The sequence below is a fragment of the Diplotaxodon limnothrissa genome, linkage group LG14 (assembly GCF_057381915.1).
Source record: "Diplotaxodon limnothrissa isolate DT_005_m linkage group LG14, D_limnothrissa_male_GT1.1, whole genome shotgun sequence".
Taxonomy (NCBI): Eukaryota; Metazoa; Chordata; class Actinopteri; order Cichliformes; family Cichlidae; genus Diplotaxodon; species Diplotaxodon limnothrissa.
The window spans coordinates 26569786-26594992 of NC_140609.1; the positions used below are offsets into that span (position 1 = coordinate 26569786).

The 25207-nt window shown below is 42.4% G+C and overlaps 2 protein-coding genes across 2 annotated transcripts in view; one reads left to right on the forward strand and one right to left on the reverse strand.

Annotated features, from left to right (window-relative positions):
- The first annotated feature begins 8987 nt into the window (after positions 1–8987).
- On the forward strand, positions 8988–21227 carry aadac (arylacetamide deacetylase). The gene is made up of 5 exons (XM_085370483.1): positions 8988–9353; positions 10677–10905; positions 11452–11521; positions 13343–13514; positions 19101–21227. Exons 1-5 carry the CDS (start codon positions 9213–9215, stop codon positions 19713–19715), a joined length of 1227 nt encoding a protein of 408 aa, XP_085226609.1. The 5' UTR covers positions 8988–9212; the 3' UTR covers positions 19716–21227.
- A 1681-nt stretch (positions 21228–22908) lies between these two features.
- LOC146618964 (succinate receptor 1-like) overlaps positions 22909–25207 on the reverse strand; it is a 51790-nt gene continuing 49491 nt past the window's right edge. Inside the window, exons 4-5 of the mRNA XM_085370140.1 lie at positions 24104–24183; positions 22909–23862 (exon numbers count right to left, since the gene is read on the reverse strand). Coding sequence (XP_085226266.1) covers positions 22909–23862; positions 24104–24183 — 1034 coding nt within the window. The remainder of the gene's footprint in view (positions 23863–24103; positions 24184–25207) is intronic.

Sequence of the window (25207 nt, forward strand, 5' to 3'; positions counted from 1 at the left end):
TGTTGTGTTGGCCTTAGCTCACCCCAAATTATACACTCCCACTACCGTGAGTGCCATTGTTGTGAATAAACTATTGTTAAAAGTCCGATGCTGTGGCTGTGTCTGTTTGGGCGTGGGAAGTCACGGGACGCCCCGCTCTTGTTACGGTCATTTCGAGCCGGGTTGTAATACAGAGCTTTTTATCTATGTTTTGAGTTGTTTAGTCAATGTGTAGCTGAATGCAACCCCCCTTGGATATCCTTGTGTCTGGTGATAACAGGAGAAATTCACGTGGAATTGAGGTTAGAGGCCAACATTCCTGAAGATAGAAGTGTTACATAGGTAAGCACTGATAAAGAGCTTATCCACTGGTCTCTCCTACACCCAGTCCAATGATCATGAGGCGCAGTGTGGAAATAATAAACTGCAGCGTTGGTCGATATAGACATAGGGAGGATCTGGTGAAAAGTGATGAAAACTAAAGTTCAACATTTTAGGTAAACAGCTCATTTACAGTCACTGTACAGTCCCCAAAGACCATGTGTATCAGGGACCTCAGAGAAAACTAAAAGAAAGACCCCACCTTACGCATTGTTGTTACGACCCGGCTCTGCTAGGCGACAGGGGATGTAACATAAATGAGCCCAGAGACAGGAGGGTTACATAAAAAGAAAAACATAAGGTTTATTAACACAACTGAAAACAGTTAGTGAAACAACTCACTAGGCAATAGGGTGATTTAAACGAACATAACAACTCATATATTCAAATAACACTAATAACAACAGTAGAACACTAATCACCTAAACATCTCACAGGCAGTTACTCAACACAAAGGTTGCAAAGTGCAAAGGCAAAGGCAGGAGGGACAGTCTACGGAGTCTGTTCACATCAACAAGTCCCCCACAAATAAAGACTCCTCAGCCTTTTATACTCCCAGGTAAATGCAGGCAGCCGCGTCATTGGTCCGTCGTATTCAAGGTTCCTGCAGCAGCCAATGGTGTGAGTGGTCTGGCACACTCTAATCTGCATGAACTTCCGGAAGTCTGTAATAAAAAGGGGCGAGCCATCTGGCTTAGACTCCACTATACAAGGTTAGCTCCAGGGGCTTTGACTGGGCTTCGCTAAGCCATGTTGCAGCAAATAGTCAGCCTCCTGTCTCTTGAGCAAGCGTTTATGAGCTCGATAAGGATGCTGCTTAATAGGTTTAGCTTCCTGGACATCAATATCATGCTCTAGCACTGTAGTGCGAGTTGGCACATCCCCGAATAAACAGGTGTATTCATTAATCAAGACAGTTATGTCTTCTTGCTGCTCTGAAGACACCTGGGTCTGGGTGCAATTCCCCCCTCCAGGGGCAAGGGTACCTAGACCCGGATTGTAGAGTACGCTTGGGGAGTGTGATTGTGTGTACAGCGTCTCTTTATGTCTGTCTCCACGTTGGTTGAGTGTGGAGTGAGTGCATATGAGAGCATGAGGGTGGGAATGGATGTTTGTGTCTGTGTGTGCCTGTATGTCTGTGTCTATATGTCAGGTTGGGTATCAGACGCCACCTCTCTGGGGACACCTCAGGCCCTCCAAGGTTTGGAGGCCTATCTCCACCCACCACCACTTCCCCTGCCGGTGGCGGACTCCCTCAGGTGTCGGTGTGTTGGTGGTTCTTTGTGTCTGGGGGTGGGCGTCCGGGTACACACCGGCTCACTCCTTGGCGGCCGCTTGTCGGGGCCTGGGGCCTGGGGCTCGCTCGGGCCCCCTTTGGAGGTGGGGTGCCCCCGGCCTCTCGGCCTAGGGCTCGGTCACTCAGGCGCAGCTGGGGGCCGGCGGAGCTCACGGGCGCGTCACTGCAACCCCCCCTGGCTTCTGCTCCGCGGCTGCTGAGTGAGCCCTCATCTGGGACTCTCCTCAGCTCTTACTGGAACAGTGGCGCGGCTGCCCCTCTGTTGGTCTTCCATGGTCTTTTGTGTTCTGGGGGCCTCTGGATGTCTGGAGTTTTGATCTCCTCCATACCCGCTTCACACCCTGGAGGACGGGGCTGAGGCCCCCCCACACTCCCTAGCAGATCATTACATGGAGAAACCTTTGGAATGCAAGCATGCTGATCCACACAGGTATGCACACATGGGTATTCACAGACGCGGACTAAAGCTTTCTTGGCTGCTGCCTCAAAGCACACTGTGCGCTGTCTATCTTGCGTGCTGCACAATATTGTTTATTACTTAGTAAATACTGATATCTATGACTAGCTAGTTTATTGTGATGGTGCTTTGTTTTCTCTATTATTATGTTGCTCTTTGTTGTTTGCTGTCTCCTCTGTTTGTTTGTTTGTTTGTTTGTTTGTTTTTTCTCCATACAGGTGACCCAGGAGTTTTTTTTTTTTGTCTCTCTTCCCCCCCCTTCTCACCGTCTCTTCTCCCCTTTGGTTTTCTTTCTTTCTCTCCCCCTCTCTCTCTCATTCATTCCCCCTGTCCTATTTATTAAAAAAAAAAAAAAAAAAAAAAAAAAAAAAAAAGACAAAGGATGAACTGAAGCTCTGCCATCACGTAATGTCGCATACTGCTGTTTCTGATGTCATTTAGAAAAAAAAAAAAAAAAAAAAAAAAGAAAACTAAAAGAAAGACCCCACCTTACGCATTGTTGTTACGACCCGGCTCTGCTAGGCGACAGGGGATGTAACATAAATGAGCCCAGAGACAGGAGGGTTACATAAAAAGAAAAACATAAGGTTTATTAACACAACTGAAAACAGTTAGTGAAACAACTCACTAGGCAATAGGGTGATTTAAACGAACATAACAACTCATATATTCAAATAACACTAATAACAACAGTAGAACACTAATCACCTAAACATCTCACAGGCAGTTACTCAACACAAAGGTTGCAAAGTGCAAAGGCAGGAGGGACAGTCTACGGAGTCTGTTCACATCAACAAGTCCCCCACAAATAAAGACTCCTCAGCCTTTTATACTCCCAGGTAAATGCAGGCAGCCGCGTCATTGGTCCGTCGTATTCAAGGTTCCTGCAGCAGCCAATGGTGTGAGTGGTCTGGCACACTCTAATCTGCATGAACTTCCGGAAGTCTGTAATAAAAAGGGGCGAGCCATCTGGCTTAGACTCCACTATACAAGGTTAGCTCCAGGGGCTTTGACTGGGCTTCGCTAAGCCATGTTGCAGCAAATAGTCAGCCTCCTGTCTCTTGAGCAAGCGTTTATGAGCTCGATAAGGATGCTGCTTAATAGGTTTAGCTTCCTGGACATCAATATCATGCTCTAGCACTGTAGTGCGAGTTGGCACATCCCCGAATAAACAGGTGTATTCATTAATCAAGACAGTTATGTCTTCTTGCTGCTCTGAAGACAGATGCTCAAGCAAACTCGGCAATGCTGAAAGCATTTCTGAGTTAGACAGACGGGGTCTAGAACAGGTGGGATAACTTAGTTTTAAACCATCAACCTCGTCCACCCCTCCTTCCTCTAGGTGACTTGAGGCTACAACAGGTGCACAGATGCCATCAGGCTCTGGTGTCGACCGAGGATGGTATAATTTCAACATGTTTATGTGGCAGACACGTGTTTTGCGTCTGCGGTCGGGAGTGCAAATTACATAATCAGTCTCCCTCTCTCTTTTCACAGACTTTAAAGGGGCCACTATACCTAGCAGACGAGGCTGAGCCCGGAACAGGCAAGAGTACAAGAACCTGGTCACCCACTTGAAAGCTTCTTTTAACAGAAGCCTTATCATAATGGCGTTTCATTTTCCTCTGTGAAACAGCAAGGTGCTGTTTAGCCAGAGCGTTGGCTTGGTTCAAACGCTCACGGAAGTGTTTTACATACCTGCTTGCATTTACGTTGGACGCCCCGTGTGGGCTCAAAAATGCCTCTTTCAGAGCTTTGAGGGGTCCGCGTGGCCTATGGCCAAATACCAGCTCAGAAGGACTAAAACCAAGTGACTCCTGAACAGCGTCACAGGCAGCAAATAACACAAATGGAACTCCCTCATCCCAGCTCTTTTCAGACTTATTTGCGTAGCATCACCTTTAAGGTCTGATGCCACCGCTCTAATGCACGTTGCGATTCAGGATGATAAGCAGAGAACACGATATGTTTGACACCTAGAGTGCTAGCCACTTGTTTGAATAACTTAGATTGAAAGTTTGAGCCCTGGTCAGTCTGTATGACCTTTGGCAGGCCAAACACGGAAAAGAATGTTGTCAACGCCTTAACAACTGATTTTGCTGTAACCTTATGTAATGGGACAGCCTCGGGGAAACGGGTAGCTGCACACATGATCGTATTGCTTTCCTGATTTTGTTCTAGGTAGTGGACCCACACAGTCTACTATGACATGGTCAAATGGCTGATCCACTACAGGAATGGGACAAAACGGAGCTGGGGGTATGACCTGATTAGGTTTACCTGCAATCTGACATACATGGCAACTGCGAAACATCACACTTCATACCAGGCCAAAAGAAGTGCTTTAATAGTAGCTGGTATGTTTTTGTGATGCCCAAGTGTCCTGACCACTGGCTTTCATGGGCAAGAGCCAGGATTTTCTGCCGGTACACAGAGGGCACGACAATCTGCTCGACTTTACTCCGTTCTGCACCTTCTGCACCTGGTGGAGACCACTGATACATTAGAACATCATGTTCTACAAAATAGGCTTGTTGCTCTTTATTGACTTGCTCATCACTTACCGTACATTTGAAACAGCTCTGCAGTGTTTCATCAGCTAATTGAGCTGCTGACAGCTGGTCTCTAGTCAAGGGTAGCGAAGAGACCTTTGGAAATGGATCAGGCTCCTCAGGTTTCACTGAGTCTGGGGCTGACAGAACATTGTTTCTTTTAGTTGGTACATCATTCTCCTCGCAAAATGAGGACATCAACACCGAATCAGAGAGGGCAACATCAGTATCTTTACGAGCTTGTGCTCGAGTAATCGCACAGGCTGGATACAGCCCAGGGTGCACGGAAACATCAGAAGTCTTCTGATTTAGGGGGTTGTCTAAAACCTCCCGACAAGGGAGCACTAACCCTCCTGCAATATCATTGCCCAACAACATGGCCACACCCTCTATTGGCAAGGCCGGGCAAACAGCAACGGGGAAAAAATCCTGTAACAAGTTTTGATTTGATAAAAACTCTGTGAACTGGTCTGGGAGCGTAACCCATCTCTATCCCCCGTAGAACAGAATTAAAACCACATTCACTTTCAGCATAAAATGGTAAAACACTCGAGAGGATGACAGTCTGAGAAGCTCCAGTGTCCCTTAAAATACGCACAGGTTTTAAATCAGAGGGATTGTCGGTTAGCGATACTGAGCCATCAAAAATGAATGGTTCGAAACAGGGGTCCGGCACCTTACCACCACAACCATGGACCTCATTACAGGCCTCAGCTTTCACAAAACCCACCCCTTTGGGTTGCTGAGCATTTGATGGTTGATGATGCTCCTGCAGCAGCCAATGGTGTGAGTGGTCTGGCACACTGATCTGCATGAAGTTGGGCGGGCATAGGTCCCTGACCAGCCAATCACCCGTGAGTCCTGGAACGCTTTGATTTCCATAGAGGAAGGCGGGGCCACCTGAGGCCAGGGGCCGTAACAATTGTATTAAATTAAATGTCATTGTTCATGTTTACTGTAATGACAGAAAATTGCTTAGGGAAGTTTTTAGTTGTAACTGTTTTAGTAACTTTTTTCTTTTTGGCAGCAATAGAGGTCTGCTCGTCAGGAGGATAATTCTGTTCCCGATTTTGATCCTTTCTCTGGATTTGTTTAAAATAAGAAATATTTCAAATATTGCCATGCAAGGATTTAGTAAGAAAGTGTTTGTGTAGATGCTGCTTCCCCAAAAAACAAAACAAAAGAAAACCATAGTGGAACTGTGTATTATGGTGCAAACAAAATGAGCTTTGGAAAAAAACAATGAGTTTGTTTTGGAATGCACTGTTTATTATTTCTAATGTGAAACAGGGGCAAACGTTTAACTCCTCACAACCTTTGACAGAGCATACGTTCCATGTAAATATTATCGTTTTATTCACTTCACTCAAGTCAGATGCTGATTATCTTATTCACTCTGTGGCAAAATACTTCTTCCATTCCTCTAGATAGATTATGCAAGCATGGCTTTTGTAGGTCAGTCTTTACTGACAAGTTACAGCTCTTTCAGCCCTTCACATATGAAGCCAGCAATCCATAAATGATAACTATGTGACTAGGGTGGATCAACAACACAAAGCAACCTCCCAAGGTTGTGCCTCTGCTTTTGGCCTAAAGCTTGAAATCAGAGACAGTTATTTGACCCTGTTGAGCCTGTTGGCTAAGAATAGATGCATTTTAGATGTGTTTAGACGAATACACATAATGAAAAAACACAATTTTATTGTACGTTAATCCAGACACTAACAAATATTTAAGATATTGCCCAGACATGTAGTGCCTAGTACCACTGCTCTACTTGTACAAGCAGATACTATTTATTTTGTTTTATGATCAGTCAAATGTTCAGTTTCCTAGCTAAAATAAATGTTTAGCAAAGCCACATTTTGAAGAAAGAAAAATCTTGGTTTAAAATTGGCCATCGTTTCTTTCAAGATTGCCTCCAACTTCTGTTCTGTCCAACTTCAATTCAGTCTTCCATGGAAAAACATTCATGACACGTATGAACCTGAATAAGACACATTTGGTGAAATGAACAATAAAAATCAAAGTTTATTGGGTACAGTTTAACTACATATGACAGCTGTGTGTGTGTGTGTGTGTGTGTGTGTGTGTGTGTGTGTGTGTGTGTGTGTGTGTGTGTGTGTGTGTGTGTGTGTGTGAAATAATATATGCAGTAAAACTAACTGCAAGAAAACAAAATCAAGAGCACAGTCCAAAAAGCTTTTTGTGTTTTTCTGGGCATTACATTTCTAAGTAACACACTTTGAAAACAATTGTTTTGCATGAAAACAACTTTGGAAGCTCGAATTAAGAGTTAGCAGAGCCCAAGTTTAATATCTGTGTTTAATATTTGTGTTCAGGTATGTTTATATATGATGATTTCATTTAATGAGATTGGAAAAATCTTGTGGATTTGGGTTTTGTTTGAGGTTAGTTGCTTAAAGTTGGCCATGCAACCTGACCTATTTTTTGATTATTATATCAAATAAATGTTCCTTCCACTCATCTCACTCTGGACTCTGGAATGAAGTGCCTTCAGATGCCTCTTGTCATGCAGGGCAGCTGCTTTGCCTCAGCAGGGGCTCTGCAATTTAAAAAGTTACAAAGTTTGCCACTCATACTTATAAGCAGGGGAGGTCTGGATTGAGTTCCTTAATTATAACTATTTGAAGTGCCTCTGTAGATTTGGTAATCCCAAGAATGTGCCCATCTGTGTGTGTACACACATTCATATGTATTTATGTGAGTTTACACTGATTACACCAGCAAGCACATGAACACATATTCCTACACTTCAGTACATATCTGCTTAAGCTACCCATACACGCAGCAGGGTGTTGGAGAGTCACGTGGCATAGCACTGCACAGCATGACTATACGTAGATGAAGACAACATACCCACCCCCACATCATCTGACACCCATCCTCCCCATTAACAAGATGCAAAGAGTGGAGAGAGCTCCATGAAAGATTTACAAGTGATCTGAGGTGGTCTCCATCAGAAGCAGAGATGAGGCCAGTTGTTGGAGGCGAACGAGAGGGAGGGAATTCCAGGGAGAATCCCTGAGTGTCTGAAGTGTGATTTTGTATTCAGAGAAGAGATTTAGTATTCCACTGCTCAGCAGTGAGCGGTCTCATGGATGCTTTCACCCACTGTCACGCCCTGCATCGTGCAGATTCTATCTCAATTGAGTTTGACGGCTGATGGAAGGAGACACATACCTGCACCTTAACACCAGCCAACTTTAAATTCCAGTTCAACTAAAAGAAATGAAAAAGATCATAACAGAGAGGTCAACTCTAAGTCATGGGGAGGTATATAGTTCATAATTTCTCAGATGAACCCTATAGAGAAATCAAACTATTTCAGACCAAGGCTTTAGGATATGGATTTATTATATGGATCATTTCATTTAAAAACATAAACAGCTAGAGTTTGCAACTTTGACAGCAAAGGGGCTCCTCATTATTTACTGACCTCAGCTTCCCCGTGTCTCTTATTTGACCAAATGCAATGAAGTAATGTAATGAAGGCTGGCCCTCATCTTCTTTTTCTCATCTTGATCCAGGATGATCCAGCTGGCATCAGCCTTCTTTTGTGTTCAGAAAACTTGACAGTGCACATGCTAGGGTAGCCTTCACTACTGGCATTGCTCCAGTGTTGGTTTGAACGGTTTTGTTTTAATAAATTCCATCTGTCTCGAGTACATCTCTTGTGACGCCCCACTTCTGTTGAACCAGTTTGTCACTTTTTCTACACAAAGATATACCCATGAAAATAAGATAAACTAAACCAAAAAGTCCTGCATCTGCACATTTTTCTTCCCATTGCTGCAGCAAGCACCAAATCGTCCCTCCTGCAGCGTTTGCAAACGTGAGTGCATCAGAGAGTCATGTTGCTTTTGACAGTCCTACCAAGAAAGCAGACATCAGAGTTGGCTCCGTCACCAATTATATAATTAGCTTGGACAGCCTTGCAACCAAATCTGCAACAGACTTTAGCTGTGTCCATATAGAAGCTACACAGACTTTCTCCTCATATAAAGTCAACTGGAAAACTTGTAGCCGGGGAATGGAAAGAGTGAAAGGGAAAATGAAAAAAAAAGGGGAAATCTGAATCCACCAGCCATGTTTGAGGTACAAGCCACGACATTCGTGCATCAGGTGCATCTTAGCATAAAGTTTAGTCGCGCGCCCCGTGTAATCTAGCGATTAGAAGGCACCTGAGGAATTTGAGTTGTAGGCCAAGGTGGGAACGGTTCCTGCCTCGTGAGCACACAGCGTGCGCGCTCCTGTCTCCATATCACTGACACTTCAATTAATTCTGCTGCTCCACGAGACAGACACGCACTAAGGAGCCCACTGGAGCATCGAGAAAAGCTCAGAATTTGCGCACAGATGACCACAAAATGACACCGAGCGCTCGCTGTAGAATTTAGCTCGCGTGGATCCAAGAATTGATTCCGTGAGTAAGCTTAGTCGCGAAGCGAAGTGACTTAAAACAAGCGCAACAGCCCGTTTGTTTTGCACCCCGCAGTTTGTGGCCAGGGACCCACGCTGGAAAATGAGGCTGGGAAGCATAATTTTATTCGTCGCTTTCTGCTCTTTCACCGCTTATTACGTTTACGAGCCCATTCCTGAGGAGATAGAAGAGAGATGGAAACTCATGCTGACCAACTCTTTCTTTAGAAGTCTCAGCCATCTGGTAAGAAAAATAAAAAATAAAATCTATCTTGATAATCTGCTCTGCTGTTACTGAAATACAAGCCCAAAGAGTGTAGGCTCTTCAGTATTGTGGATGTATGAACACACCTTTCTGATCACTTTAATGCACTGTATGTATGTCATGTAGCCATAAGCTGAGAAACGGTAGGTAAACTGCCTTTGTTCTCTGAGCAGCTAAGGTGGCAGGTTAAACGTTTTGTTTTTTTGCTGATGTAGATGCACATGCTGGTTACACCAGATTATGTCAGATGCTAATCCATGTTTTGTATAGTCCTGCTCACCTGTTCTAATAATAGAACCTATCAAGGGAACCCGTCTGCGTTTATGACGGATAAGACGCCCGTGGTTTACTGTAGCCCATTGTGCTACGGCTAATAGAGGTGGATTTTTTTTTATTGTCTTCAAATGCGGTTTGCATAGATTAGTGTTGCACCATATCATCAGTAGTAGTGTAGTTTTAATATAATGGTTAGTGGATTTATTTTGGAACACCTTTTTTTCTTATTAACATCCTAAGTATTAAGTAAATCTTAGTGCTGCACTTGTTTTTAATATTGATTATTATGCAGTTAGAAAAAAGGTGCAGTCTACTACCTCGAACACCACAGGACAATTCTGTTATTAAACTAGAGATAGTGGTATCTCATTTTTCCCTTTTAACATGAGAACATGAGAGTTACAAAAAATCATCTGTTTTGGAGATGTAATGACCATTTTGTAACAAAATCCTGAATTTTGATTTAATACTAAAATGTTTAGTACACATCACTTTGGTCTTTGTAATGTCAAGAAAGGGACCCCTCTTGTGTTTTTTTTTCTTTCTTTTTTTTTCTTTCTTTTTTTTTAATAAAACTACTGCCTGACAGGAGCTCCTGATGGTACTTGTCCTAGATGACTCTGATTAGGTTATTGTGGGCACATCAGCTGATTACCCTGAAGCCAGCTTTCTACTGCTTCAGCAAGCAGACATAATGGAGTACCAGTCATGCTTTTATTTCATTTAGATATGACTTCTTTCAACGGTTAACTTTAGGGGACTTGACATTTTGCCAGACAGCGTTCTTGTGACTCCTTGTTTCTCTCGCTTCCTCCTTATCATGGTCACAAGTTTGGCATATTTGACCTTTTCTGTTTTGAATATTATGGATGTTAGGCTGGCATAAGTGTACATAGTATAAGCCTGTTTATCCTAACATTATCATTTGTACAAAAGGTAGTAGAGATGGGTCATGTTTCACAAACACTAACAAATTATGTGATGTGTTTTTCTCTACACCTTACATTTGCCTTTCTCCATTTCCAGGCAGACATAAGCGAATTACTGGGCCTGAAGGACTACATGGGGGTAATGTACTTCATTACTCTTTTAGAGAAGATTGCACCTGTTTCTGATGAGCATGTCAAGGTGACAGAAGAAAAGTTTGATGGAGTAGAGGTGGTGTTATATCAGCCAAAGCACCGAGGTAGTGACACAGACCTCAGGAGAGCGATCATATACCTGCACGGTGGAGGATGGTGTCTGGGGAGTTCCAGTAAGTAGTTGGGCTGGGCTCTGTTCTCCTTTATCACACTGAATAATGACTCTGTGGCTTTTAAAGGTGAACTGAAAGATGAACACATTGTGTGTTCATCTCAGAATATTACCATTGTTATTTCAAGAGAGTAGTGGTGATATTCTCTGATTGATTGATTGCGGTTCATGACATTACAGCTTCATATCGACTCCCAGTGGCTGGACTGTGACAGGATCATAAATAATGAACAAACTGTGAATCACAAATCACAAAGCTTTCAGTTTCCTGAGGAAATAACATGCCTTCTGCAAGATCGGTGGGGACCTCAGGGGGTGGTTACCCTTGCTAATCCAAAGACGAGACATGCAGTTTGACACATCTCACGCTGCTCGTGCAATCTGTTAAAGGCCTTTCACAATTACAGTAACATGAATCTTTCCAGGAAGTATTGCTAAGCTGAATGCCAGGTTCATCTCTCTTACTGTAGCATCAAATTTATGAAATTTAATGCGATGTATTGTATTACTTAAGTCTTTTCATCCTGCTTTTCTACTATCTACTTAGGAATGAGTCCATATGATCTCCTGGCCAGAAAAGTCGTCACTGAGCTCGATGCTGTGGTTCTTTCAGTGGAGTAAGTATTTCGTATTTTATAGTCATGTATATTGTTGTGAAAAAAGAGGTATTGCTGAAGCAGCATGTTTTTTGTTTTTTATGGCATTATTTAAATTCTTTTTTGTTTGTGGTATTAATAGATCTCATCCTCTTCCCCCGACTTTTCCCCTGTTGCTCATACACAATTTTCTTTTGTCACGTCCCCGTCATCCCTCATTAGTCACAGGCTAGATTGAAGTGATGATGCTGTTAAGCTCTCCATTTTTCTTTTTGTTTGGGACTCTGTAAGCCTTTTCCCCATCATAGCACTTCCACTGCTATTCTTTGGCACACCCGGCTCCTTGTCTGTGTGTGTGTTTGCTAATACTAACATTATCCGCTAAATAATTTTTTTCACCTTTTAAACATCTTTTTAGATATGGGTATTTCTACCTCTTAAAATGTAGATTTTCATAGTCATGAAACCAACCCACTGTGTAGTAAAGTGGACAGCGTATGGGTTTGGGGTGTGTAGGGTATTTCCTTATCTGGCTCATCTGAATTCCTTTCTGCTTTTTGCCAGTGGTTCAATGCGTAATTGAAGCATTAGTGAGTCTCAGGGTCAGCCATGCGTAACATTTGGCAAATAGATTAAAATACTTGTAGAGATGACACCAGCACTGCAAAGGTCAGAGCAAAACAAAACCGTTTATTGTGTCAACCATATTTCAGCATCGTAGAAGCAGTTTGCAGCAGCTGTAGTTGTGAAGTGATTGTTTGATTCTGGACATGGGCTATTTATAGCTGGCTGTTGTCGCGAAATCAATCAATGTAGAGCAGTGTCACAAACCACGGAGGCCCCAGAAAAGTGCAATCAAACGTTGAGTTTATTAACAGCCCGGAGAAAACATCAACATATGTCTTCTGACCAAAATACATGTTGTGGGTACACGCCCCCCCATGGCGTCAATGACAGATTAAAATAGGTTCCAGACATTAGTCACAGTTAATCGTACATTTTTAATAGCTATAAGCAGACATAGAACTTCTCTTTTCTATAACACCTTCCATACAAGGTAATAAACTTCAAGCCCTCAGGGTCTCTGAGGCTAATTATCGACTCTGATCATCTGTTACCAAGTAGAATAAAATATAGTAAGACACCAAATGAGTTAAGGCCTCAGGCCGGACACATTCCTAGATTAGATGTATTATATGTACTGTAAGCATGCATTGCAGTTATCCTTCTATGTTCTAGTTTCCCTCAGCATGTATCACCTGGACAGTCACGCCAGTGAAGCTTAAGAGCCTTAATGAACCGAACATCAACTCAAAATAAGCACAGATATGCAATGTGTATAAAATACTTCTAACCGTACTTGTAATAAAAGTTAACACAATGGAAGGATCCTCAAATGGACATCTTCAATAAACAACTGTAATGCAGTATCAATACTGTCAGAAATATTAGATGAAATAATGCTGTAAAGAATGTTAGTAATGCAATTATAATGATGCAGATTATATGGCAGCAATAAAAGAATTTCTGTATCTCCACACTGTGCACGCTTATGCAACCAGATATATACTTTTTTTATTATTATTTTTCCTTTTCCTTGAGTTTTTCATTACATAAATATTATATCCATTGCACATTATGTAAGTTATAGTTCAAGTTAATAACTAAATGGCAAAAAGTTCGTTTCATTTTTATAACCTTTCTATACTCTGTCTCTTTATTGCCTATTCAGTTTAAAAGATGTCTGTTTGTCTTAAAAAAATAATTAAATTGTTTTTCCAACGTGTTTTGTTTGCTCAAATATTGTCTGTAAACATGACTTAAATAGTTAACTCTGCTCAGGTATCGCCTTGCTCCAGCGCACCACTTCCCAATCCCCTATGAGGATGTTTACCGTGTGGTCAAACATTTCCTCCAGAAGGGGGTGCTGGCCCAGTATTATGTGCACCCTGGACGCATTGCTGTGTCTGGGGATAGTGCTGGGGGGAACCTGGCAGCTGCAGTCACCCAACAGGTACTGTTTTTTTTTTTACTTTTGTTTCTAACATCGAATCTGTTTTCCTGTTCATGAAGTGGCAGAAGAATAGGTTATTGAGTGACTGTGTGATAAATAGTATTCTCTTACCCTGAAACAGAAGACTGTTCCTGTCTTCGATCTAAGTATTGGCATCTTTATATTCAATTCAAGTTTTTCAATTCTATATATATATATATATATATATATATATATATATTAGGGGTGCAACGATATTCGTATCGATATTGAACCGTTCGATACAGTGCTTTCGGTTCGGTACGCATATGTATCGAACAATACAACATTTGTAATTTATTTTATCAACTTTCCTTCCGACGATGCTGTCTGTGTTGAGCGCTCAGTGAATCTGCGTTCGACTACTCCGCCTAGGCTGCACTGTCGAGCGCAGATCCACTGAGCGCTCAACACAGACAGCATAGTCAGAAGGAAGAGCGCAGGGCAAGCTAGCAAGACACATGGACCTCCCCCACCCTCATTCAGATCTGGCGTTTGGAATTATTATGGTTTTCATGTGACGTATGACCCTGAAGGTAAGCGAGTCATGGACTAAAGTAAAACAGTATGTTGGATGTGCCATGCAATGCTCAATTACATGGGTGGGAGCTAGTGTGTTAGCGCAGTTAGCTCGTTAACGTGTTAGCTGTCTAGCCCCACACACGGGGCGATCAGCGGTAGCTCGTTAACGGAGATTTGCCGTGTTGTGGCGTTAAGGTCATTTCAACGAGATTAACCTGAAAGCACTAGTGGGAACACAACGAATATGACTGCACATTTACGCCGACATCATCCTAGTGCAAAGACCAAAACAACAAGCATGCTACTAACTTTAGCCGAGTCATTTAGACAGCTGTTAGCACATGATTCTCCTTATGCTGCTGAGAATATAGCCCAGAAGAAGCGGATAGTATAGCTTTTATTTTGGAAAGAGACATTTCTCTGTAATAAACTCTCTTTTCCAAAGATGAGTGATTCCTCAATCAGATACAGGGCTTGCAATATCGCTAGCCCGACGTCCTGGAGCTAGTGATTTTTTTCAGTCGGGCTACCAAAATCTATCTCTGCCCTGCCCGTCGGGTTATTGTAGGAGGGAAATATATATGTCAATGCTTTTGCATTCTTTCAGAAATGTAGCTGGGTAATTATGTCATTGGCATCTGTGAGCCACTGTCAATATGTGACATATTGAAATCGCATTTGAATTTGCGCTTGTTTTTTTGCTTTCACTTTGCAATCGTGCGGACTGTGTATAGAGAGCGACAGCACTGATCTGTGAGTGATGATAATTTGTGCACCAATTCCTCTGACATCGTCTTATTAATCGTTAGCTTACTATGCAAACATGACAAGTGAAATCTCCCACAGCAAGCTTAAACATGTGAGAGGTTGATTGCGCAGAGAATCGCTGAGCTTATGTGAGTGCGTGTGTAAAAGCAGCAGTATATATATTTTAGTTCTGCTGAGCCAAATAAGACAGGTCAGGGTGAAGAAGTGACAGCCAAAGAAAAGCTTACCACAAAACGGAGAAGTTATGACAAATCAGACTATAAGGCAAAAAGAAAGTGCAGCTTTATGGTTTCATGGACAAAATAATTTCTGTGGCTGCAATATGACGAACTATATAACCAGGGCTGCACATAAGTGGTCCGCAGGTGCGCATTCGCTGTCAAAATAAAAAAACACGCACAAGGGTTAGGGTTAAATTTAAAAACTGTACTTTTGAGTTAAAATATAAATTTATAATTTTAATAAATGAAAAATTAAAAAGGCATGAACATTTTTTTTGTATCGAAAAAATATCGAACCGAACCGAACCGTGAATTTTGTGTATCGTTGCACCCCTAATAAATTTAAAAAAAAAAATATATATATATATATATATATATATATATATATATATATATATATATATATATATATATATATATATATATATATATATATATATTAGTGCCAAATCACAACAAGGAGCTTTATATTGTAAGGTAAGTTCACTAATACAAAGAAAACAGAGAATAACTCAGCAATCATATAACCCCCTACGAGCAAGCACTTTGGCAACAGTGGGAAGAAAAAGAAAACTTTTAACAGAAAGAAACCTCCAGCACAAATGAGCCTTATATCAAGAACCTACATCTGAACACAGCCAAGACCAAGGAGATGGTAATCGACTTCAGAAGAACAAAGCGATCTGAGATCTTCTACCGCTCACCATCGAGAGCCTTCTGACCTACTGCTGTACTGTGGAGGATAAGAGGAAACTGCAGCAGGTGGTGATGGCGGAAGAGCGGGCAATTGGCACTTCACTAACCCCCCTCAGAGAAATTTATACTGGCAGACTTCAGTGAAAGCCAGTATCATCATCAAGGACCCCTCGCACCCTGGACACTCACGTTTTTTTCCATCCTCCCCTCTGGTAAACACTACAGGTCGATCAGATCAAAGGCAAACAGACTCAAAGGTTTCTACCCACAGGCTGTCACATGCTCTACCTCCAACCTGATTGAAGGTTAACTGTGCTGTTAACATTTATGGGAATTTCAACTGTTTTAAAAACTGTATTTATTTACTGTCTCGGAGGCCACACCGAGACAGCACCGGTGGGCGGCCACGTGGCCCGTGGCCGAGACGAGACAGTTCAGATGGGCGGCCACGTGGAAGGCGGCAGCGACCACTAAGCCGGTCCGGTGGGTGGCCGCGGCGGGTGGCCGCGGCGGTCGAGATGAGACTGTTCCGGTGGGTGGCCGCGGCGGTCGAGATGAGACTGTTCCGGTGGGCGGCCGCGAGGAAGACGCCAGCGATGACGGCCACTGAGCAGGTCCGGTGGGCGGCCGCAAGGAAGACGCCGGCGATGACGTCCAGAACATGGCTGGCGCGACGACGCGGCAGCCGCAGGACCAGGCAAAGCAGAAGCCGAGGCCGGACTGGGCGAAGCAGAAGCTGAGGCCGGACCAGGCGAGGCAGCGGCTGAGTCTGATGCCGGACCAGGCGGCGCAGAAGCCTCTGGCTGAGGAGCGGCCGGGCCAGCGGGCACGGAAACCCCTGGCTGAAGAGCGGGAGAGCTCACAGCTGGCTCTGGGTGCTGTGGCTGCAGGTCCGGGAACTGAACGGGATGGTGGACGGGCGACTGGGAGACAGGAGGCGACTGGACTACAGACTGGACAGGAGCAGACTGGACTGACTGGACTACAGACTGGACAGGAGCAGACTGGAGGACAGGAGGAGACTGAACTACAGGGGACTGGAGGGCAGGTGAGTGAACTGACTGGACTGAGGAGACTAACGGATAAACAGAGGTCGGTGAGGCTAATGGCTGAGCTGAGGTTGGTACAGCTGATGGCTGAGCTATAGACTGAGCTAATGAGGGAGATAAAGCTATAGCCTGGGCTAGTAAAGCTGGTGCCTGAGCAGGGGACACTTCAGCCAGCCTAACCAGGGATAAAGCTAGTGCGTGAAAGGCTGGATCAGGTGGTGGATCAAGTGGTGGGCTGATGAGTAAGCAGGCTAGCTCTTCCGAGCCTCCGGAGCATGAGGGCACTGGCTGGAGAGCTTCGGCTGGGCCTCTGGGATGGTCAGGTTGGATTCGGGCTGCCCTCAGCCTGGGTGCTGGGACAGGCACGGGAGGTGGCTGGACACCACTCACCCCCACCTGAGAAACAGAAGCGGGTGTGGAGGTAGACTGGGTCGCAGCTGCCCTCCTCCTGGGAGCTGGCACTGGTGTGGGTGTAGACTGGGCCCTAGCCATCAGAGGAGGTGAAACGGCTGAAGGGGAAGGCCGAATCTGGGCCGCCATGCTGGTGGGAAATGGCTGAGTAACGGGTGTGGAAATAGTGACGGTGTGTGTGTTACTGGCAGGTTTATTGGGGATTGTTCTGGTTTTTCTGCCACCACTATTTACAGTCTTTGGAGCAGAGCAGAAAAACTCTTCCCAGTCCACGTCCTCGTCTAGGAGGGAGACTCCCCATGAATCAGAAGTGAGTCTATTGTGCGTTTTAAGTGAATAATCAGATGGTGAGTGCGAAAAACAGGCACTGGAGCTCACCATCGGGAGTGGCTGAAAGTAGTCAGTTTTATGGCGGCGTGTGCGCCGCTTTCTCCGGGAAGAGGAAGCGGCCGGGGTAAACAGCAGAGCCTCTGGCGCGGTAGCCTCCGTTGACCCAAGGTGGGAGGCGTAGCCGCTGTGCCGTGGCGATGGTGGAGGTCCGGCAAATGAGGCGGTGGGTGTGTGAACGAGGAGCGGAGTGGCGAGAGAGGGAGCGGCCGAAGCGCGGCGTGAAACGCCCACACTCCGCGGCAGATGCTCCGGTGCATGGGAGGTAGCAGGTGGGTGAACGCGGCGTCTCCGAGGCCCGCCCAGAGCCAAGCGAGTACCCTCGAAGACGTGCTCTCGCTCCGCGAAGAGCCGCTGTCTCTCCTTGAGCTTTTCCGCCCACAAGGAGAGCGATACCTCCTGCCGCTCGTAGAGGTCCGAGTCCGCTGGATTCCAATCGTGTCTTCATGGCACGGGTCGTGTCATTCTGTCAGGCGTTGCGTGGAGGCGAGGAAGAAGGAACCCAAATGCAGGACTGGCAGGTAGGTGAGGTTTATTATAAGGAGTGGGTGAACGGACACTGACTGGCTGGACAACTGAATGGCGGACTGAACTGAGGGAACACACAGGAAGGACAACATAACATCAATGACACGACAGTGAACGAGTAGAAACAGAGGGCTTAAATACACAGACTGATGAGGATGATAATGAGAGACCGATGAGTACACAGCTGAACATAATCTGGCTAATGACACTAGACGAGCTGACACAGGAAAAGCAGGAAGTGAGCACATGGAAGTGGCAAAATAAACTGAACATGAACAAAACTGAAAACACTGGGTCACCGACCCAGGAACCCTGACAATTGCGAATCAATTCTTAGATACTTTATTTCAACTTTCGTACAGTTCACATACCTTACAAATACCATCACTGTTTTGTTTTTAGGAAAAAACAACCAAGGAACCTTGGTTCTTAAAAACACCTAAAATACAACCATCATACGACCTGTACCCTGTATATCATTTGGCCTTTAAAAACAATTGAAGTGGTTAACTGATAAATAAGAACTGTTACATCTAATGCGTCCGCTGCAAAGCAGTGTCTTTTGGGCGGCTGTAGCGTGGTGGCTCAATACCAAGTTACTTTGAAATGCCACTCAAAGTATCTCCGGGCAAGAAACTGAACCCTGAGTGAGTGTGTATGCGAAGGTGCTTAAGTATAGAAAAAGCACTGAGTGTGAAACTGTATTATCAAAAATGGCTCTTAGGCTTATAAATAACAGAAGTGTTATTTCTTTGAAAGGCATGAAGGCTGGTCAAGGACCTGTTTTTGTGGGCAGCTGTGTTAATCCAACATGCTTGCTACTTCCGCTATTTAGGTTTGTAGGTATTACAACACTGAAGTTAACAGGTCATTACACTTGAAGCCCAACAGAAAATACTGAAGTGAACTGAGTCAACCACAATGACACATGCATTTCTGGGCTAACATTTTAATCCTTCTTTCGTTCTCTCTTTCTGTCAAAACAGTTACAAAAGGAGCCGAGTCAGCAGATTCAGTTAAAGGCCCAAGCACTCATCTATCCTGTGCTGCAGGCTCTGGACCTTTACACACCTTCATATCAGCAGAATCAGTACATGCCCATTCTGCCCCGCACTCTTATGGTGCGTTTCTGGAGTGAGTACTTCACCAGCGACAAAGCTTTTTTTAGAGCAATGATGGCCAACACCCACAACAACCCAGAGTCTTCAAGCCTGCTGAAGTTTGTCAACTGGAGTGCTTTTCTGCCAGAAACGTATCATAGGAAGTACAACTACAGTGCTCCCGCAGTTACCGAGGGAACAGTTGCAATGGATGGACCATCTCGATCTCTTGCTGATCCGAGGGCGTCGCCTCTGCTTGTTCCTGACGCAGCTTTACGCTCTTTGCCGAAGGCCTACATTCTGACGTGCGAGTATGATGTTCTCCGAGATGATGGGATCATGTATGCCACACGGCTCCGTGCTGCTGGCGTTGAGGTGACACATGAACATTATGACACAGGATTTCACGGAGCATTGATGTTCACCGTGTGGCCAACTGACTTCCTGATTGCACGTCGCATGACAGACAACTATATTAAATGGCTCAAGGAAAATTTGTAAAAGGTTGAGGATCAGTAGTAGTTATTCCAGCATTTCTTCACAATGCAAGAATGTTTTGATTGGGTGTAGACTTTTGTTTCTTGGCCGTGTCTCCTTTTCTGTTTTTGTGTGTATTTATTGAGAAACTTGTACGTTTTGTTGCAATTGATAGGAGTAGGGAGCAAAATTTTGAGAGGATAGAACATTTTCTTTCCAAATAGGGTGGCTTGAATGCAGCACAACACATGACGGCATCACAAAAGTACAATAATAGTGTTGTGTTTGGCTCAACAGGCAAATATGAGGGTAAAAATATCTGTGGACTTTCTTTGGCCTGTTATGGTTTTCCATCCACAGCACCTCATATCTAGTTTGATCTTATGGCTTTAATTAGTAATGCATACCACTGAGAATTCTGAAATATGTTTAAAGAATCCAGTGTAAGTTTTGACACAGCAGAAAAGAATTTTCACAACAGTCTGTTTAGCCAAAGTTAACATTTATCCAAGCTGCAGGTCACTGAAGCCTGAGGTGATGTTAGAAAATATCAAAAACACTGGCTTGCATAATCGCAACATGTTTAAAACAAAAAAGAATGACTCCTTTTGTTGTGTATCCCTTACATGTAAATGGTGCACATAGAGTTGCTTATGGCAATACCCTTAATTTAAACTGCAGAATGAATGGCATTTTAATCTAATAAAAGGGGGGAAAAAACAACTTCAAATCCTCATCAGAAACTCATCTACTTGCTTTGTGCTTTAAAATATTTTCATTTCAAGGCTACAGGCAGTGAAATAAAATAATCCACATTCCATGAAGAATATTGGCATCTGTATATAAAGAGCATGCTGCAAAGAAAAGCTTCGCCATACACATAAACACATTTTTGCTATAAAGCTTAGCTCAGTGTAAAGAAGCAATATGGCAAAAAAAGAGGAAAAATATCTGGAGCCTTAACCTTTACCGATTATTACAAGTCTCACTTCCTATAATATGAGCTGATAATTTTTTATGGTAGTACATTATGTAAATAAACTACTTTACATTTGGAAAACCAGAAAGTGCTCTCATTTGGGAACATAGAGTCATAAATATAAAGTCGCCATATCAGGAATGTAGCATGTAGAGTTGTTTTTGCTTCATACGCAATAAGCAATGGTTCAAAGACTAGGGCACTTAGCTGGAGTTGTAAGTACAAGACCATTTGCCAGTTTGGTGAACAGTATGTAGGTGCGATTAAAGAGTTGGTAATTTGGCTTTCTATGCACGTCTGATTGCGTTTTTATGACAGTTGTTTGTTTGTCTTTGACTTTTGTTTTTATCTCTAACATACCCAAGAAGTTGAGTTGCTTCTTCTTTTAGCAATGGTGAGGTGACTTTAGACTGATCACCTGTCATTAGAGCATTACTGTTTCCTCTCTCTTGAGTGACACCACCTCTGTGACTTCTGTACATATGGGAGATATCCAAATAACAAGCTGCAGTTAACACTATGCCTTTCTGGTCTGAAAGTTTTGAAATGTGTATGAAACTGGGCACAGTATGTCTTCATTGATTTTTAGCTTCTTTTTTTTTTTTCTTACCAACATTGTTGGTAAAAAAAAAAAACACATTGCAACATTTCAAGTTAACAGACAAAGCTAGCTTATTTCCTCAAACAGCTCCACTTGCTCAATTGTCAATATAACAGTTTCTATTATTTGTCCTGGGTTTCCTTTGTTAGGTGCATTTTTTTTTTTAAAGCTATATGACAATAAATTTACTTGATCCTTACTTTGGCTCCTGGTTAATTGTACTTGATTTGCTAGCACTAACACCATCTTCACCAATGACAAAATGTTCCAGTAATTAAATGTTGCAAGAATCAAACTTTCATGAAGCTTAATAGCTTAATCTGTAATTTCAAATGTCAAATACAACATTGATTTTAGGATTTTGAGAGTAAATGTTTGAAATGCATTCCGGCATTTAAATTAAATAACTGTACTCAACATACAGAAATCAGGATAAAACCTTTGTAAATGATACCCATGATGCCTCTGTGACGTTGGTGGTCTGAAATGTAATATTCCCAGAGAATTTACTGTTTTAGTATATCACCAAATCATATTATAAGTAATATAGAGCTTCAGGCGTTATATTTGTCCTGGCATACTTTCATCTCTTTTTTTCCTGTTTGCTCTGTCTCAATATCAGGAAGGTAGTCCAGGCTAAATAAAATGATAGGTCAAGCATGGTGTGGTTAGTCGTGATGGGCATAAAATCCTTGCATGAGACGCCTCTATGATTCAATTTTTCTAGTTGGATTTTATCGTGTTAGGTTTGATAATCAAGTTACCTAACATGCATTTCTTTGGCACATGGAGAACATGCAGCATTTACATGGGAAAGACTAACTTGACCAGACCAAAATTGTTCGAATTTAAATCATTCTTGTTGATTTAGACTATGTCAGCCAGATGTTTACATACTATGGTTTATTAAGTGAATACAGGAACTGAAACTGTGTAATTGATACTCATTGTGTCATTCCACACCCAGCTCATCTCAGACTACGGCATTTGCTTCTAGTAGATCGTGCAAATTTTTTTTTCCTTTTTGTAACTTTTGTCCAGTTATTTAATCAAAATTCATTTAAATATATATTAATTTAACCAATACTCCCTTTAATGATTTGTGGAGAAAATGTTGAAGTCTAGGTAATAATAAAAGAGCAGACAGTTTTTAATAGTCTTTATTAGCTTAAGAAGCTATATGACACTATAATGTGCAAACATTCCCAAATAAGACGTAACAATGATGAAGCAATGCAAAGTTAAGAGTTTCAGCAAATGTGACAAACTTTCATTCATACTTTTACTTCAAGAATATGCTATTACAACTTTTTATTACTTAATAATAATATAATATATATATGTGTGTACACACACACACACACACACACACACACACACACACATATATATATATATATATATATATATATATATATATATGTGTGTGTGTGTGTGTGTGTGTGTGTGTGTGTGTGTGTGTGTACGTATATATATATATATTTGTGCATCACTAAAGGAAGCAGTGATATGAGGAAAATACAAAAAGAAATATAGAAAATAAAATAAAGAAACTACAAAGTAGGTCTCATTGATGTACATGGATGCTATGCTGATATTCTTTTTTTTTTTTTACGTACAGTAAGTTTGTAGTTTACTCATGAAGGGTTTCTTTGCACCACTGTTTTGCTGACTATATTTCTAATCTTAGATTCTAGGAGGTCTCTGAACTTGTCACCCATGAGGAAGTAGAAGATGGGGTTGATTACGCTGTGAAAAAAGGCTATAGGTCGGGTCAAGATATAGATACTCTTTATGTGCATCCGTGTGCAAATCTCCAGTCCTGCCCAGTCTTGCATAGTTGCTATTGACACATTTCTAAGCACATGGTAGGGAGTGTAGAGAACCAGAAATAGCGCTGCCGCTGATGCAACCACCTTTAGAGGCCGCTTGTATGATGATGCCGTGCTGCGCTGCAGAGCCCTTTCCTGGACACGCAGTAGGTGTGCTATTTGGTAGGAAAAAACACAAAGTCCAAACAGAGGGAGAATATAACCTGTCACTGTCAGCCCCAAGCTGTAGCCAAGCACACTGATATCTCCCTTCAGACTGCCAAAATCTCGGCACATGGTCCAATTTTTTTCTTTTAGGTCCTGCACCATCAGCGTTATCATTGGGGCAACTTCAATGCTGACAGCTATCCAGCTCAACCCTGTAACAATCAGAGCTGTTTGTGGCCTGAGCAGATAATGGTTCCTCATTGGATACTTTATGAGCAGGAAGCGGTCCATGCTGAGCCAAACCATAAAGAGTATGGAGGAGTAAAGATTTACATGCAGGACGTAGCGGTTGATAACACAAACATAGAGATTGCTCTCTTCCTTGTGATTTGAATAAAGGTAGCAGAGGCGTGGCAATGTGGAGAGGAAAATAAGGTCTGAAACCGCAAGACTGAAGAGGTAAATATTGCAGCTCTGCCACTGTTGTAAACAAAATATATAACCAAGTACAACCAGCAGGTTGCCAAGGAAACCAACAGAGAACTCAATTCCATAAAATGTTGGCAGGTAATAGGTCTCCAGTGCCTCAACTATCTGCGTACAATTAAGCACCTGTAGCAAAAGAGGAATACAGAGAAGACAGGAGTGAAAGAAGGAGAAAGGAAGAGGACAAAGGCGAGGATTGGGGCAAAATGAGAGAAAAAACAAAGTAAATTATTTATTCAAACTAATTTATCCAGTCAGTTATATCAAAGTCTTACATTCTGGAAAAGAAAACTTTAAGGAGATCTCCTTAACTCAAACTGAACACATTGAGCACAATACACATTATATTTGTAAAGATAAGACTTACCATGGTGTAGTTGTTTTGAAAGCTGCTGTTAGCGAGGATATGATGTGCGGTAGTGAGCAGGTGCAACCTCCCTCTGTACACTGGAAACAGTAAACACAGAGTAGTCAGGGTACTGGTGCCACGAATATGACATAAATAGCCATTTCATTTATGGTTTAAGTACACAAACACTTTGCGAGTTATTTGCATTTACAGCGTGGAAATATGATGGACGCCCAAGAAAACATGACTATATAGAATATAATTTTCTTATCAAAAGCTCAGATGAGCTCTCCTCCATTATTACCAGCATGATATTGAAACAAGGGTTGGAAAAAACGAATTTTTTAAATTTTATTTTTCAAATTTTCAACCAAATCGAGTGTTTAAATTCTTCTGAATTTTCGAAAAAAATGTAAACATTTGCATTCAATTGATGAAGACTCGTATAGTTTTATTTGAAATCTTTCCTAATCTGAATAATAAAATAAACATATTTGAGTCTATTTTGTCAACACATATTTCTGCTTGAATATTTATATTGTCTGATTACAATGCACGACTGCTTGCATCACTGTAATATATTCAATATTATTATTATCTATGAATTGATCCCATAGGCTGCCTTTACAAACATTTGTAAAATAATAAGTTGTTCTGAAGAGCTCACTGAACTCAAGTGTGGGAAAAGGAAACCACTGTTGCAACATGTCAGTTTGTGCAACTGTTTTTTTTCCCTTTCCGACATTCGTAATGATAATTTCTAAATAAAATTATTGCAAAGTGAATCATTTATGACCCACAGTGACTCAGCCATGATGTGACAGACCGCATACAGTTACAGAGCAGGTTCACTGAGTGCTGTTTCAAGATAAAACCTCCATGTCAGTTCCACCGGATTATCCGACAGTACATTCTCCAATGTTATTGATGCTCAAAAGTTAGTTACTGAAGGTCTTATTTTCCCATATTGAAAAATTATAATTTTAGAACACATCATGTGTGTGTGTCTTGGTTAAACCACAATATCAATAGAAGTGTGAAAATAAGATTTTTTTCGCCCTTTCTCAGCCACGCCTAACTAAAGTTGAGACTGTCTTCTTTATATGTAAACAAAGCAACAAT